This window comes from Benincasa hispida, chromosome 11, assembly GCF_027475165.1.
Source record: "Benincasa hispida cultivar pf3 chromosome 11, pf3_genome.v1.1, whole genome shotgun sequence".
NCBI classification, from domain to species: domain Eukaryota; kingdom Viridiplantae; phylum Streptophyta; class Magnoliopsida; order Cucurbitales; family Cucurbitaceae; genus Benincasa; species Benincasa hispida.
In genome coordinates, this window is record NC_143488.1 from 78,386,606 (window position 1) to 78,402,412 (window position 15,807).

Sequence of the window (15,807 nt, forward strand, 5' to 3'; positions counted from 1 at the left end):
TAAAAATATACAAAATATCAAAAGAGAACAAAAAAGGCATCTATTTCCAGAAGATTATAGAAAGATTTGGGCACATGAATATTATCTCTGGAGATTATTAAAATAACAAGTATCCAAGAACCGATCCTTCAAACAAATCAACATCAACTGATAATGACTTGACCATTAGAAAATTACCCTAAAATTCCCATTAACCTAATCATTCCATTGGGATAATCTACAAAAGAATCCATGTTCTTATCTTCACATAAAAGGAGGGCCAAAAAAATCCCCACTATTTGGAATCAAGTTCTTTCCCCAAACAAGTTTCCAATCAATCCACAAGCTTTTTCATTGAGTTATTGACAGAGTTCGTAGATTTGATGGATAAGAAAATGGGAGACGACTAAAGAAGTGGGAATTGCTTGGTTTAGTAAACGAACGAAGTGATGAATTAAGATGTGAATGTGATAGGATGTTCATTACAATTAAACATGATGCTCCTCACAACAAGGGCTTTTGAGAGAGAAAAAATGGCAACCTTGTAGATCTAAATTTTTTTTCAAAATATTGAAAGCAAAAGAATAAAACCTAACCTGGGTTCTAAATTTTTCGACATTAACAACTAATAGGTTTTCTCCCCTTCCTGACTTAACATTTTGTTGTACTAAAAATGGTGAAAATGAATCATCTCCTTCAAGTGAGGGCTACGCTAACTCCCCCCCTTTGCCTTGTTACTATGGATCTTTTCTTCCCATGCCCAACAACAAAAATCTAAAAAAAGGCATGTTATATACCAAAATATAACTGTAGTTAACTACCTCCATCGAAACAACTTCAGTTCTGTTGCGCGACGAGATGATCGAGCTGCATTTGTTCCAGCCATGCTCCTAATGCAGCATGATCGACCGACTCCATTTGTGAGTTCATGTTAGAACTCTCACCAGAAGATACAAAACTATCGCCACCCAAATTGGGATGAGCCTGCTTTTCTTTTATCTCGGTTGGAGATTCTTTCACAAGTGATTGAACCCATGATAAATCCGGCTCTTCTCCATTGTTCCCAAGCTCAAATGACGATGATCGCCGAAGTTTACCTATTTCATCTGGATTGACTGCCCAATCAGGTCTTCCATTTGAAGGTCCCCATTTGGACCAAGAATTTGCAGGAGAACCAACAATAGAAGCAGAATTGGCACCAAGTTCACGTGAGCTGAGGCTGCGAAACTGTTGCTGTTTCTCTCTTTGAGCTAACATGGACAAGCGAGAGCCCACTGGAGAGATGGGTTCCAGATTTCGTGGGGACATCCTCCCAGATGATGGAACACCAAAAGAAGCCTGCAATAGAGGATGATCAACATTTTTAGGAGAGAAATTTGTATTGATTGGTGACAACATATTCTGTTGCTGCTGAAATTGATTGATAACTGCTGATTTGTGTGTAGGGGAGAAAACAGCTGAAGCCAGAGCTTGATCAGAGTATCTGGGAGACGAACTCTCCGCAGAGAATAGATCGTCGAGATTCGAAGGAGTCATAGTTTTCAGCCGACCAGAACGGTTCAATGAATTTGAACTTAACGGTGGTTGAGAAAGACAATTCAAGTCGTTAAGGAGCTGCTGTTGTTGCATATCAAAATCACTCAGATAATCAAAGTCCTCTACAGGCATGTCTCTAGCACTCAAAGATGATCTTAGGCGGCTGGATTGAATATTGCTTCCTGGAAGATGCAAGGCAGGTACATTCGGTTGGGGCCAAGCCACAGACGAGTGAGACATGCCATTGGCAGATGGTGACATCGGAGGAGTGAACGGTGATGGAGACATCACAGGGACCGAAGATGGAGAACCAGGTAGAAGATTCATGACTGTAGTATAATCCATGGCAGAAGCCCCAGAAGTACAAGAGCGCGGTGATGGAACAGCAGACCCAGTCGAAACATACAGAGGGCGCAGTTCATCGGTGGTGTGTGCAAAAAAGCACACTCTTCTTGAGCAATTTGTGCCATCTTTGCAAAGGCGGGTTCGATATTGTGCTGGGTGCAGCCAACACTCAAACACCCCATGAGCATACTCACACATATCTCCTCGTCTGCAAGCGCCCTTCCGAAAATCAGGACAGGGTACACAGCTATAATGAAACTTTCTTGGATCCCTCCTTCTGGCATTTTCTCCAGGGTGAACAAAGGGGCACTCAGTCCAATCATGAGAGTAAGCACGTGAGCAGGGCCGAACCTTGAACGAATACATTCGGAATTCATCAGTTGAGTAGATACTATTCTTGATGTCTGGAAGAGAAAGATCAACAGGGTATTCTTTCTTCTCAGATACAGAATACATTGGAAAATCACTTAGTTTCGACTTTGTTGGAGAAGAAACTAATTCCGATGCTGATGAGGGAACATTCAGAGGAGACGAAGGGCGAGTAGAATGCGAATTTCTAGCACCTGTTAAAACATCAAGATTTCCTTCACCAGACAAACCATTTGTCTTAAGAAGTTCTGTAAGGGTTGATTTAACCTCGCCATGCCTTAAAGGGGCAACAATCACATCGACAGGTCGATGTCCATTCCCATCAACCATATTAGGATCAGCACCAGCAGCTAAGAGCCGCTTCACAATATCTACAGCATTTGCAGCCCCACCTGAGGCTGCACAATGAAGGGCAGTGCTTCTGTCAAGACCAACGGCGCGGTTAACATCAGCACAAGAAAGAGAAAGAATAAGCTTCAGAACCTCAGTGCTACCATAAGTAGCAGCAACCATTAAAGGAGTTCTCTGCTCATTAGTCATTTGTTTCGAACCACGTAAGCGGCCATACCATAAACCAATTTCATCAATACCAGAAGGGTCGCGCTCAATCGATCTCTTGAAGGCATCAATGTCATCATTAGCAGCAAGCTCGAGCAAGCTGGAAAAGACATCTTCTGTTTCGACAGTCAAGTTATTCATGGCTGGTTCCAAGGGATTACACAATCAAATGTGACGAAGAAATTTCTCAAAGACGATATGGGCTTTAGCTCTAAACCACAAAACATGCTTCCTTCATTGGGAGAAATGCCAGCTGAACTCATGAAACCATGCCACAAAAAAGAGTTCAAAATTTATGGTGAGTTACAATCAACATGACAGAATAAAAGGAGGGAAAAGTTAGCAAATTCAAAAGTTAATGTCAATGGAATCAAACCGGAGTAGAATAGGATTCCAGTAAACAAAAAGATGCAACACAAAAATGAATGGTTATCGGCGTAAATTTTATATATCATTTATGTCAAAGGAAAGTGGGTATCAAACAAGATTGAAGATAAGAGATTTAATCAGATTCAGCAGATTCTATGAGCACTAAAATACAGACAAATTCTTAGAACAGGTTCGTAAATTCTATTAGAAGAAGAAGAAGAGACAAGAAGACGAGAAAATGGAAAACAAAACTGAAAAAAAAAATCTGCTAATAAATTTTATAATTTGTGGAACGTTAAAGAGAAAATTACGAACAAAACCGTCAATTATTTACATAAATTATCCCAACCCTAATTTATAATCCTTAATCCAAATTTTTAATTTAAAAAATAACAACTTTTTTCTAAAATAGAATTTTTGTCAAGGAGTTCATCCCGAATTTAATTTAATATTTCGATAATAATAATAATAATAATAATAATAATAATAATAATAATAATAATAACAAATTTCATTTCAGAAGTGTAAGTTCCACCTCATCTCTATTTCCCCAAACCAACAAGTAGATATTTTTTGGATTTTGTTACATAAAAATACACTATTTTAGAAGTGGAGGACCTCAAAATCATAACAGAAAAACAACAGTCAAATGTCAATAATAATTTTGTAAAAACAACAATATAAAATCTGATAAAACAAAGAAAAAAAATCCTCAGGATCCTCTATTTTCAAACGATCCAAGACATTATACATAAAAACCAAAACAACGCGGATCAAACACCAGAATAAAACCAAAAAATACAGTTAATTTTTAAGAATCAAACCATGGATCGATCATCAAACAGTTCTCCACAAAATCAAGCTCAACCAAAACACCAAAATCGTAGGAAAAGGGTAAAAATCAACAAATATCAGCTAAGATCATTCAAAGAGGGATCGAAGTATTTCCAAATATTTTTCATTTCGTTAGATTACAAGAACATCGCAAATCAGAGCGAGAGAAAATGAAAAAGAAGATCGCAAGTAGGGATCGAAGAGGGGAAACAATCTTACCAAAAATTAGAGGGGAGATGGAAGTCAATGATGATTCAACGAGTGAGAGAGATCGATCTAGAGCTTGGAAGAGAGCGTTTGACTCTGGAGAGTGAGAAACTGCGAGTAGAGAGAACGAAGAAGAAGAGAGCTTGTTCTTCCTCCATCTCCAAACCCAATGTTTTTGCTTTTTTCATGGAAAATAAAATAATTATAATTTAAAATACCCAATAAAAAATTTTATTCGTTATTTCTTTTTTTTTTAATTAATTATTATTATTTTCCTCGTTTGAGAAAATCGCCTACCCAATATCAGCAAAAAGAGAACTCGAAGGAAAGAAAAAAAAAAAAAAAACATAAAAACAAAGCGCACTGAGTAATATTCGTCTACTTCTGATTCATATCTGGTATTCAATTATTTTCTTTTTCTCCAACGAGATTCCGCCACGAATCCATGAGGGGCAGTATTGTCAATTTGGTGCTTGCGTGGAATTATCTGATTTGTTGGGTCATGATAAAATTATGAGGCTGCACGGAGGAAGTGGAAACCTTGGAAATAATTTAACCGCACCCATTTGTGTCAAATTTCAGGCAAATTCATCCTAAATTCACTCGACATGAAAGTTAAAGTGGATGCGAGGGGTTATCCGCTGCGACCCGCCACATTAAAATCATACAAAATATCTAATGACGTGGCAGGAATATATGTTGATTTTTTTTAATTTAAAAAACATCATTTTGTTCTCTCTAAAGTATTTTTTATTTTAATTATGAAAATATTTTGGTGTATCTAGATATAACTATCTTTTCGCTGCCTATTCTAATTTCCAGTCCCAATATTTTGTGATTCGAAAAAAATGCATAAACATGAGTGCAGTTAGATTATTCTTTAATCATTGTAATTTTAAATGTAAAAATTTAGTCTTATTTACTTTCTATAAATCTTTAAAATGTTGATTTATTTGTTAATTTTTTCCAAAAACAAAAAGTAATTGGTCTTCATCTTTTCTTCTTTTTTTTTTTATTTTCTTCTGTATAGTTTTGATAATTTGTAGGTAGAAAATTTGAATCTCATATCTAGTGATCAAGAATACATATTTAGCGAATAATGCTCATATTGACTCATTTTCATCTATTAAGTCTCATTTGATAAATAATTTTAAAAAATATTGCCTGTTTTTTCACTACTTATTTACGATAGCCTTCATCCTTATAGTAAAAAAGGATCCTTCATAACTTAATTTTAAAACAAAAAAGTTAAGCACTATTTCAAAACTTGGTTTAGAATATGAAAATACGCTAAAAAAATGGAAAATACATTTATAAACTTAATTTAATGAAGTCCAACACTTTGAAATATATTGCCAACAAGAGTTTAGCTGGCATAATATTTATACTATCAACCTCGTGGTTTAAGATTCGATTCTCCCATCCCACACTTTAATTACAATACCTCTTCAAAAAAATTTGAAATATATTTATATTGTATTTTCTCACATGAAAAATATTATTGTTATTTAACAAATATAGATAGAAGCTAACTTTAAATAACTAATATTTGAAAGTCAAAAGTGCAGCTCGCACGCGTGAGAAGGGCGCACGTGGGTTGAGGATGGCCATTGGGAGAGGGTGACGTGGTGGAATACTGTGGGAGGGAATGCAGAGGATAGAAATTTGTGGATTTGGGAGATAACCGGGAACTGATGGGGCCGGTGGAAGAGAAGGAGGCGTAACAAATCGGAATCGGAGCTCTGGATCTTATCGTACGGAAGCGGACATCAGATGGTAGTCAATTCTGGTTAATTGTCGAGTCAAATCACAAGATTGGGGAAATAAATTAAAATTAATTATTTCTTAAAAAAATAAATAAGAAAAAGGAATCATTGGTTTCTTCTCAACTGTACATAAAAATTCCCTTTCTTTATAAAATTATAAATAACACCAAAAATCTAGTATCAATTATTTTTTTATTTTTGCTCAAAAAACAAAATAAATTCTTATTTTATATTTGGTGGTCGATTTCAAATTCCCTTTTGATGCAATTGAAAAAGGTAATAAGTTGAGTGTCTAAACAAAATGTCAAGTAAGAATATTGTTAAGTTCTAGTAAGAACAAGAAAATATGTTAAGTAATAAATTATAAATAAAAAAATTATTTTTTCTTAAAAGAAAAGCAACAGGAATAAAGATCCAAATGAAATTAAATGTAAATTATGGACATTGAAATGGTATATTACACTTCATATATTTTTATTTAGGTTTATAATATAATTTATATTATTTCAATCTTTTGCCAATTTTACTCCTTAATGTTCTTTAAGAACGAAAATAGAAATTTGGTTGATAAGAGAAAAAGATATTATGCAAAGATTAAAACTGTATGTATGTATGTATGTATATATATATATATATATATATATCATTTCGATCAATGTACTTTGACATTTTAGTCTATGAAATTTCAGATGTCCAAATTTATCCATATATTTTTAATAAATCTTTAAATTAGTAGCCAACATACACTTAATTCAACTACATAAATTGTGTACTGTTGACCTTTAAGAGAGCGTTTGAGGCAAGAAGTTGATTATTATAGTCCTAAGTTATTATAGTTAGTTTATAATAGTTTGTGTTTGAGTGTAGATTATTTTAGTTTTGGTTATAACAGTATGTGTTTGAGGTGTAAGTTTTTTTAGTCTGAGAGAAAAATACTAAATATTATAGTAATGAATAAAAAAATAATAAATGTAAAATAGTAAAAATTGTAACAAACAGCAAATATTATAGCAAATGTGAGTTTTAAAATAGTATTGATCATAGCCCATTAAGAACTACAAAATAGTATTTACGGTAGCAATAAGTGATTATTATAATCTTAGGATAATCTTTGCCTCAAACGTCCCTTGAGTATTTCGTTTTCCCACTCCAAATAGTTGTAAAAAAAAAATTAATCAAATAACTAAATAATCAAAATGGTATTTTAACCAAAATGGCCGGTCACAGCGCTTAAAAGTTTTGCAAATTTAGATCGTTTGAAAAATATCAAAGTCAAATTTTATGCATGTTATCTCCCCTTGGAGGTTGAGTCTTTGAAGATTATCAAACTCCTAGATAAGGATTGTCTGGATTTATTAGAGACGTCGAATGTTGCTGAGGATATTCTTCTCCTCATCCCTCAGGTGAATGTTCTAAGGTTTTCTTTTCGTAAAAAGGCTTACAATCAAGTTGTTCATGCTCTTGCGACGGAGGCTTGGCTTCCTTGTGATATTTTTTGTAGTATCTCTTTATCTGGTGAGGGGCTAAAAGGGCTTTTTTGGGACGATCACTTTCTGAATAGAGTGTCTCTACTTCACTTGAAGATCTTCCTCATATTAAGTTTGTTTTTTCCTTAATATACTTATTTCTAAAAAATGGTATTTTAACAGATATATATATTTTGTATTTATATTCGTACCCTAACTAAAAAAACTTAAAAGTATTTAGAACAAAGTGGACATTTTAATAAACAAAGTAAATAGAATTTACACCTTGTAATTGATCGGAACTAAGTGGACAAGGGTTAAAACGAAAGATATGGTTTTTTAAAAATTAAAAAAAAAAAAAAATTATGATTATTTATTTTTTTGGTACTCTGAATTTCATTATATTTTAGTTAATGAATTTTCAAGGTCAAAAGTTTAATAATTCACTTATAATTTTCAGACAAGACTTAGTTTTTATCGATTTTTCCTCAAATTCACATGGTGTAATTTATTACACAAAAACTATAGCTCAACTAATTTGGATGAAAATAAACTTTAAATTTATTAAAAATAAGATACAGGGGAAATGAAATAACAATAATTAAAATTATTTTTTTATTGGAAAAGTATGCTATTGATCCTTAGATGTTGGGTATAGTTTTCATTAGAGTTTCAAAATATAATCATCATCATCATTATTATTATTTTGATAATATGGGAGAATGAACTTTTGATTATAAGGTTGATAATACAAGTATTATGTCAGTTGAGATATATTCATTTCGAAAAAAAAAGTGTGAAACTTAATTAAATATAATTAATTTAATTATTTTAAGTTAATCAATAGACATTAATGTTAAATATTGAGAGTGAGTATTTAATAAAAAATCAAAATTAAAAACGATAAACTTTAAAATCAAATGACCAAATTGAAACAAAACTCACATCTCAATGGCAAAATTGCAACATTTTGAAACTTATGAACTAAATTGAAACTAAACTCGAAATTAAGTAATAAAAATATAATATTTCAAAATTCAGAATCAATTAGAAAATATATTCAAAATTTAGGATTCAAAAAGTTTTTTTTTTCTTTTTTTGGAACAGTTGATTTTAACCTAGTTATTTATTTGCATAAAAAGCCAACGTGAAAGAAAAACAAAGGGAGAAAAAAAAAGAAAAAGAAAAAGAAGAGTAATGTAGGCTATTGTGGGAGTTGACCAAAAAAAAATTTAAAAAAATAAAAAAAGGTTGGGAGAAGGGGAGATGATGAGGTACGGCACAGAAGGAGGGGAAGAATGGTGCGAGTAAAAAGAAAAGAAAACAGGGGAGGTGGGGCCCAAATGGGTGGGACCCAATGGAGATTTTGCAGTTAAGATGTGGAAGAAGGAAGGAGAAAAATAAATTACTACTCTTTTTTTTTTTTTTGGAGAAAATAATGAAAATCTTAGAAATGAAGGGGAGGGGGGAAGTGGGGAACAATCACGTGCCCATACAAACACACAAAAACAAAGTGGATAAGGACAACGTTGGACTCGGACCATCCTCAGTTTACTTCTATTTCACACCCGACCCGACCCGACCCGACCCGACGACTTATTGTTATTATTATATTATCATTATTTTTCCTCTCAACATTATGAAACAATATTGGAAAACCCAATTTAACCCTTTTTTTAAAGAAAAATGAAAATCAATCTCGACATTAAATTTATTATGTTGTATCAACTTGAACGGTTCAGTAATTATTTGACCTATTCCCATTTGAACTTTTATTAATATGTTTTGAAAATTAAGTTTATAGAACTAATTTCACTTCTAAACTTTGTATTTTGTTATCTGTTTTTTATTAATATTTTAAAAAATCAAGTCAATTTTTAAAAACTAAAAAAATAGTTTTTTCAAATTTAGAATTTGGGTGAGAATTCAAATTCTATATTTAAGAAATATACTAACTATTGTAAGAAGAAAAAGAAAAGAAAAGAAAACAAGCTTAATTTTTAAATATAAAAAAATAAAGGTTGAACGAAGATCTAAGTATTTGAGTAAGTCTCCCCTTTCTCTCTCTACTTTCTCTTCTTTCTCATCTTGTGGATTAGTTGTGTTTGTGACCTTGTTATCCATGGGAACTCCAAAATGAAAAATGGTAGGTTAAGACTAATTGGATGTTTGGGGCAAAAATTATCCTAATACTGTAATAATTACTCTTGTTACAGTAAATACTGTTTCAAAACTCTCAATTAGTTACAGTCAATACTATTTCAAAACCTCTATTTACTATTTGCTATAGTTTTTACTATTTTATATTCATCATTTTTTTTTATTATTTGCTATAATGTTTACTATTTCATTCTCAAATTAAAATAATTTACTACTCACACACATACTATTATAACCCAAACTAAAATAATCTACACTTCAACAAACTATTAACTCAACTATAATAAGCTACGACTAACTAATTTCTTGTTCCAAACGCCCCTAAGAGAATGACAAGGTAGGAGAGATTTAGAAAAATAAATTATTTTATTTGATTCCATTTTTAATTCTCAAGTTTCATGTTAAAATTTTAAATAATAAACCATTTCCCTGTAACCGTAGTCAAGAAACTTTATTCCAAGGGATTTGATGTCATTTGATATTAATTTATTTTATAAAAATAAGGAATACAAAAGAAGGCTTAAAAAACATTTCTGTACCCTAATAACAATAACAATCTAACGCTGCTAAAAAAAATCCTTTGTGTCAATTTTTAGTACAAGAAAATTTAGTCTTTTTGTAGTTTATTAGATATCGTCCCAATCAATTTATTGTTTTATATATATATATATATATATCCTCATTACATTTCAACGACATTTTTTTCAGTGGAAATTTAACATTGATAAGAGTACGATGGTTTGAACCTCCGACTTAAGAAAAAAATAATATGTTCATATCACGTCATAAGTATTAAATTATTACAAATTTTTTTTTTGTTATTTCTAAAAAACTAATGAACATATAAAAACAAAAAAATATATACATAATTTGGATTATAAAACAAATATGAAGGTGGAGGGAATCAAAGCTCGCGACTCTTGGCATGGGAAGCAAGTATTTTCTACTACATGAGTTACACTCCATTTATAGATTTGTTGTTATTCTATATTTGTAAGATCTGTAATTAAAATTATTGTTTCATTTAAAGTTTAACACACAATTATCATTTTACATAATGTTTTGGTAAACTTAATATTAAGTTAATTAGTGGTTTTGATACTATGACAGTTTATATATATAAAGAGTATAAAATTGAAGGGGGCTCGAGCCCTCTCTTAAACCCATACTAAATCCACTCATAATTTTGATAATCATATTTCCTTTATTTAAGATAATTTGATGGCTTTAAATTTGTGTGCTAACTTGTTGATGTGAGCATGTACTCAAACTAGATATAAGTTGAAAGCAAATGATTAATAAAATGATATACAAATAACCGAAATGGCTTTTAAAAGCAAATGGAACAAAAATTAAACAAAATTAAAAGTTAAAAATACAAAATTACGTTTAAACTAAAATATATCGTGTCTTTTTATTTTAAATTTTTTATTGTCAATTTTCAGCTCAAATTTTAATACTCGGGGCTAATTTAGGAATTTGCCAAACTTTTGAAATGGTTGAGAAATTAAAAAAATAAAAATAAAATAAAAAGTTGATATTGGCTGCTTCAATCGCATTCTTGAAATTTTAGTTTGAGAAATTACCACAAAAACTTATTAAATTGTTGTTAATAAATTAATCATTATTACTTTGTTAATTCATGCTTTACAAAAGTACTTTTTATTTATTAATATTTTTATGAAAATATATTCACAATTATATTTATTACATAAATATTATTATTGTTTAATAAATTTTAAAATATATAAATTAAAATTAAAATCAGAAGATATGGGATCAAAATGGTATTTTAATCCAAATTTTAAAATTAGAAGTTAATGTGTTTAACTAGCTCATTATTATTTTTAAAATTACATATAAAGGTGACGAAGAACTGCCCAAAAATAATAATAAATGATTTCAACTATAAAAGGACAGATAAAAGAAGGGAAAAGAAAAGGCAAATGGGGGCAAAATTGAAATATTGTTTTCAGATTTTCCTAAAAAGAAGTGAATTTAAAAAAAAAAAAAAAAAAAAAGCATTTAAAAGTATATTTTACAATTTCATGTAATTGAAATATTAATAATTGCTTTTTAAAAAGCATATTTGATTAAACTTGTAGAGGCAATTTTTGGACGGCAAACTGTTAAGATTTTATTATTCGGAAAAGGAGAAAATAAAATCAATCACTCTCATTTTAAAAGACTTCTGTTAAAAAGTAGGGCATATTATTATAAGATAAGAATAGGATTTTGTGAAAAATAAAATAAAAAAAGGGGAAGAACACGATTCTTTATTTTATTTTATTTATGATAAAGATACAATAGATGGAAGAATTTTATTTTTCTTAGAAAAATGTAAAATCAATTTTTATCATAAGAGATCTCGTTATTCTTTATATAGTATAATTTAATTAAAATAAAAGGTTTTTTTAGAAGGCAGAATAATGGATGTTATTTTAGACTTGTGTGTATCATAAATAACATAATGCAATTTATAAAAAAAAAATGAAAATTTAATAGAATTATAGTCTCATTAAAAAAAAAAAAAAGGAAAAAATCCTTTAGGTGAAATTTTAACGGCAATCTTTTGAGAGCAGTTCATTTTACAATTTTAGTATTTATAATTTTGAATGTAAAAATTTATATTTAGGAATGGTTCTAGATAATATGAAACCTTAGGCAAAACTTTGATAGAAAGACCTTTATATAGAAAATATTGTCTAACATTTATTTTTCTTAATTTTTGAGATGTAAAATTATGTATTAAATATTGATAATCTAAGTTAACTAATATATCATTTTCAATGGATAATATGATCAATCCATTTAATATTTCTTACGACATAGTCAACCTTAAATAAGATTTAATTAATTTTAATATTGAAAAGCTTATTTTAGCAAAAGCAACCGTTATTAGTATTGTTAAATAATATTCTATAAGTAATATATGTATTTGAAAAATCATTTACCATTTTTATATAATTTAATATTTTAATAGGACAATCAATTTCATTTTGCAAGACTTCTCTTAATATTTTTATTTCAAAAAATAAATCTAAACCATTGATGTCAAAAAATGTATCACGTTTTAACGAATTTTCAAGATTAATACAATATCTTTTCAAATTATCACAATCTAATGACTTTAAAGACTTCCTATCAAATAAGAAGTTAAAGACATTTTCGTAGATATTCTTCAATGTTAACATTCTGATCAAATTGTTTTTTTTTTTCTTTGAATCATTCTTTTTTTTTTTTTAATGAAATATTGGTTGCATTTCCATATCATTTGCAATTTGTTTAGTTGAAATCATAGCATACGTGAATCAATTTTTCCTATATTTTTCTAAAAATAAAACTAAACCTTTTAAGTGATCTAATGCAAAATCAATATGCTTATCTTTGTGTTGAATAAAATTTTACTCACAGAATTCACTACAAGAAAATAGCCCTCCCAACGCTTGAATTCATCAGGAAATGGTGGAAAACGTATTGGGAGATCATTATAATTGTCGAGAGTTTGGTTGAGATGCATTCATCGGGAGACCATCTCCTAGCACTCGTATACCTACTGTCAGGAGTTAGTGATAACTCCCGATGCCTCGTGTACTGTGTTGGGAGTTATCTACTCCCGGTGGATGTATATTTGTCGTCGAGAGTTCCTTGATCTCCCGACAATTTTTCTATCCTCAGGAGTTTGATTCAGAAACCCAATTTTCTGAAATAAAACTTTCGAAGATTTATCAGCCGTCGAGAGATAGTGGAACTCCCGACGCCGTCATCGGAAAATCAAACTCTCCCCTTTTCCCCTTTTCCCATTTTTTGTTTGTTTTTTTTTTAAAAAAAAAAAAAATTTGATCTGAATAACTTAATATTTAGAACATTATTAAGCAAATCAAACTTATTCACATAAAACAAATAAACAAACAAAGTCGATAGTATTTTTTATTACATAAAAGAGAGAAACATTGACAAAGATGGTCTACAGAACAAATGTCTTAATGAATACATAGAAGAAAGTTTGATGACTTCTCTAACAACATCTCCAACATCTCCAAATAGCATCTCCAAAGTAGTAGTTTACCTACAATGACATTAATTAAAGGACATTATTATTATATCAAGATTAAATATAAAAAGAATTATAAGACACAGTGAGTGAATACAAAAAAATGTCACACCTCCTCTCAGATTCCCTTCCTAACCTAGAAGAATATGTGAATACAGCAGATGCCAACTTTTTTAAGATAACTACTGCTCATCTCAACTCTCATCACCTATTCTTAGACACCCGATAAGCAACTTACAAAGATACACTTTCTTGTATACTTCATATCAAATGCAATTAAAAGCACATGCACAAGCTTATATAAATACATATCGTAATAGAGATATACATATGAGTTCATAACAGTGGGTCCCACTCGACCTACCTCTTGTCCTTAATATGTATATGATGTTCATTCTCAATAAGACAAGCTTAACAACCTAGACTTCTCTTTCTCTTCCTTTTTTCCTCATATCTCGCACTTGAATGGCAAACAACAGAACAACTACCTCTTGGGGAGTTGACCACTATCTGGGGAAAAAGAAAACATTGGGAAGAATGAAGTACTAGCCCAGTGAATGACTTACTTTTAAAAACATTCTCATTAAACATCAACAGAGACATTAGTTCAAGAAATAACATACAACTCTAAACTTATAATTTGGAAAACATATGAAACTCAAACCTCAACTATCATTAAGAACATCATAAAAAAAATATCATTCTTACTCATCATCAATATATACATTTAAAATATCATTCCTCTGCATTAGTTGAGAGAGAACCCTTTTGCTCAATCTCTCAACATTGAAATCTTAGTTGATGCGGAGTAAGCTCAACACATTTAGCGTCAACATCACAGTACTTACGTGCATGTGGTAATACCTTGGATACCGTCATACTTTAGGTGTCAAAGGACCTAGATACCTTTATACCTTCAGTATCAGGTTTTTTCATCATCACATCATAAAACATCATTTAAATATGATGGAAACATCTTAAATCACCATGGTTCTATTCATCAAAACCTAGGTAACTTCTTAAACTTCTTTTAAAACTCATAGCATAAAACTCGAGTTCTTTGAACTCATCATAAACTCACTTAAAAGCTTCTGAAAATAAAGGACTATGTGTCCACATCTTTGTTTAAAACTCATAGTTCAATTTGTGAAAACTCGTCGCATGGCAGATAACCTATGCGTTGAAAACCTCTTTAAGAAAATCATCCACAAACCTTCGAGCTTAAACATGTATCATGTTTTGAAAACTCTTAAGTAAAACATTCATCATAAAACATATGTTGAAACCATTTAATAAAAAAAAACATTCATAAAATATGTCACTCACGGTCTTGGGGTATTTTCTTAAAGAGTTGTAGGCTTTCCCTATTTGTGTTTGTCCTGTGACATCCATGATTTGTTGGGATCGATGCCCAAAATCTCGTGAGTCCTGTAGTTTGTAATTGTGACATACAAATATTTTATTTATTTAATAAATTATGAGATGTTTTATTCAAAATTTAGTAGCATTAACCCACAAACCAATAAACTGATGGAACGAACACATGCACAACGGAAGAAATAACAGATCTAAAGTACTTTAATTAGGTTAATTTTAAAGAATAAGCGTGCAATTAAAATAAGTATAAAATGATAGAAACAACCTTTGTAGACTTGAATCTTCTCCAAATCAACGCCAATCTCCTCATGAACGGTTCTTAGACTACCACGAGAATCTTCCCAACTATTCTCTGGCCTTAGAACGTGATGGTGGGATCCGATGAGTGACTATGGAGAGAAAAAAGGTTAAGTATTTGAGAAAAAAAATGAGATTATCAAATAATCTCATAAATACCCACTTGGCCAAGAATATTAAAATTCATTAAAAACTCTTCCTTTGAAAGACCATTGTATGTAAAACATACAACTTTGAGTTTGATGAAATTTTGACACTAAAAAATCCACTAACTTAAAGTGGGATTAATGGGGCAAATGTTTTCAAATGAAGACAACACTTAGCAATGCAAAAGTTGGTATTTTTTACTCACAATTGTTGAAACTTTTCACTAACTTGGTCAAAGGTCAAAGTTTGACTCTCAAAATCCAAAGTTGAAAGTTAACAATTTGACTTTCATTGCACCTTTGACCTAGTCAACAACTTTGACGTTTAATGCAATTTTGACCAA

The 15,807-nt window shown here is 30.6% G+C and overlaps 1 protein-coding gene across 1 annotated transcript; it reads right to left on the reverse strand.

The window, feature by feature from the left end:
- Nucleotides 1-408: 408 nt before the first annotated feature.
- On the reverse strand, nucleotides 409-4,518 carry LOC120090380 (zinc finger CCCH domain-containing protein 30-like). The gene is made up of 2 exons (XM_039048002.2): nucleotides 4,210-4,518; nucleotides 409-3,040 (listed from the first exon to the last, which is right to left on the reverse strand). The coding sequence occupies exon 2, from the start codon at nucleotides 2,926-2,928 to the stop codon at nucleotides 817-819; it is 2,112 nt and encodes a 703-aa protein (XP_038903930.1). The 5' UTR covers nucleotides 2,929-3,040; nucleotides 4,210-4,518; the 3' UTR covers nucleotides 409-816.
- Between the last annotated feature and the right edge of the window lie 11,289 nt (nucleotides 4,519-15,807).

Bases quoted from the DNA above. Each gene is read 5' to 3' on its own strand.
- LOC120090380 (XM_039048002.2), bottom strand. From the start codon at position 2,928: ATGAATAACTTGACTGTCGAAACAGAAGATGTCTTTTCCAGCTTGCTC.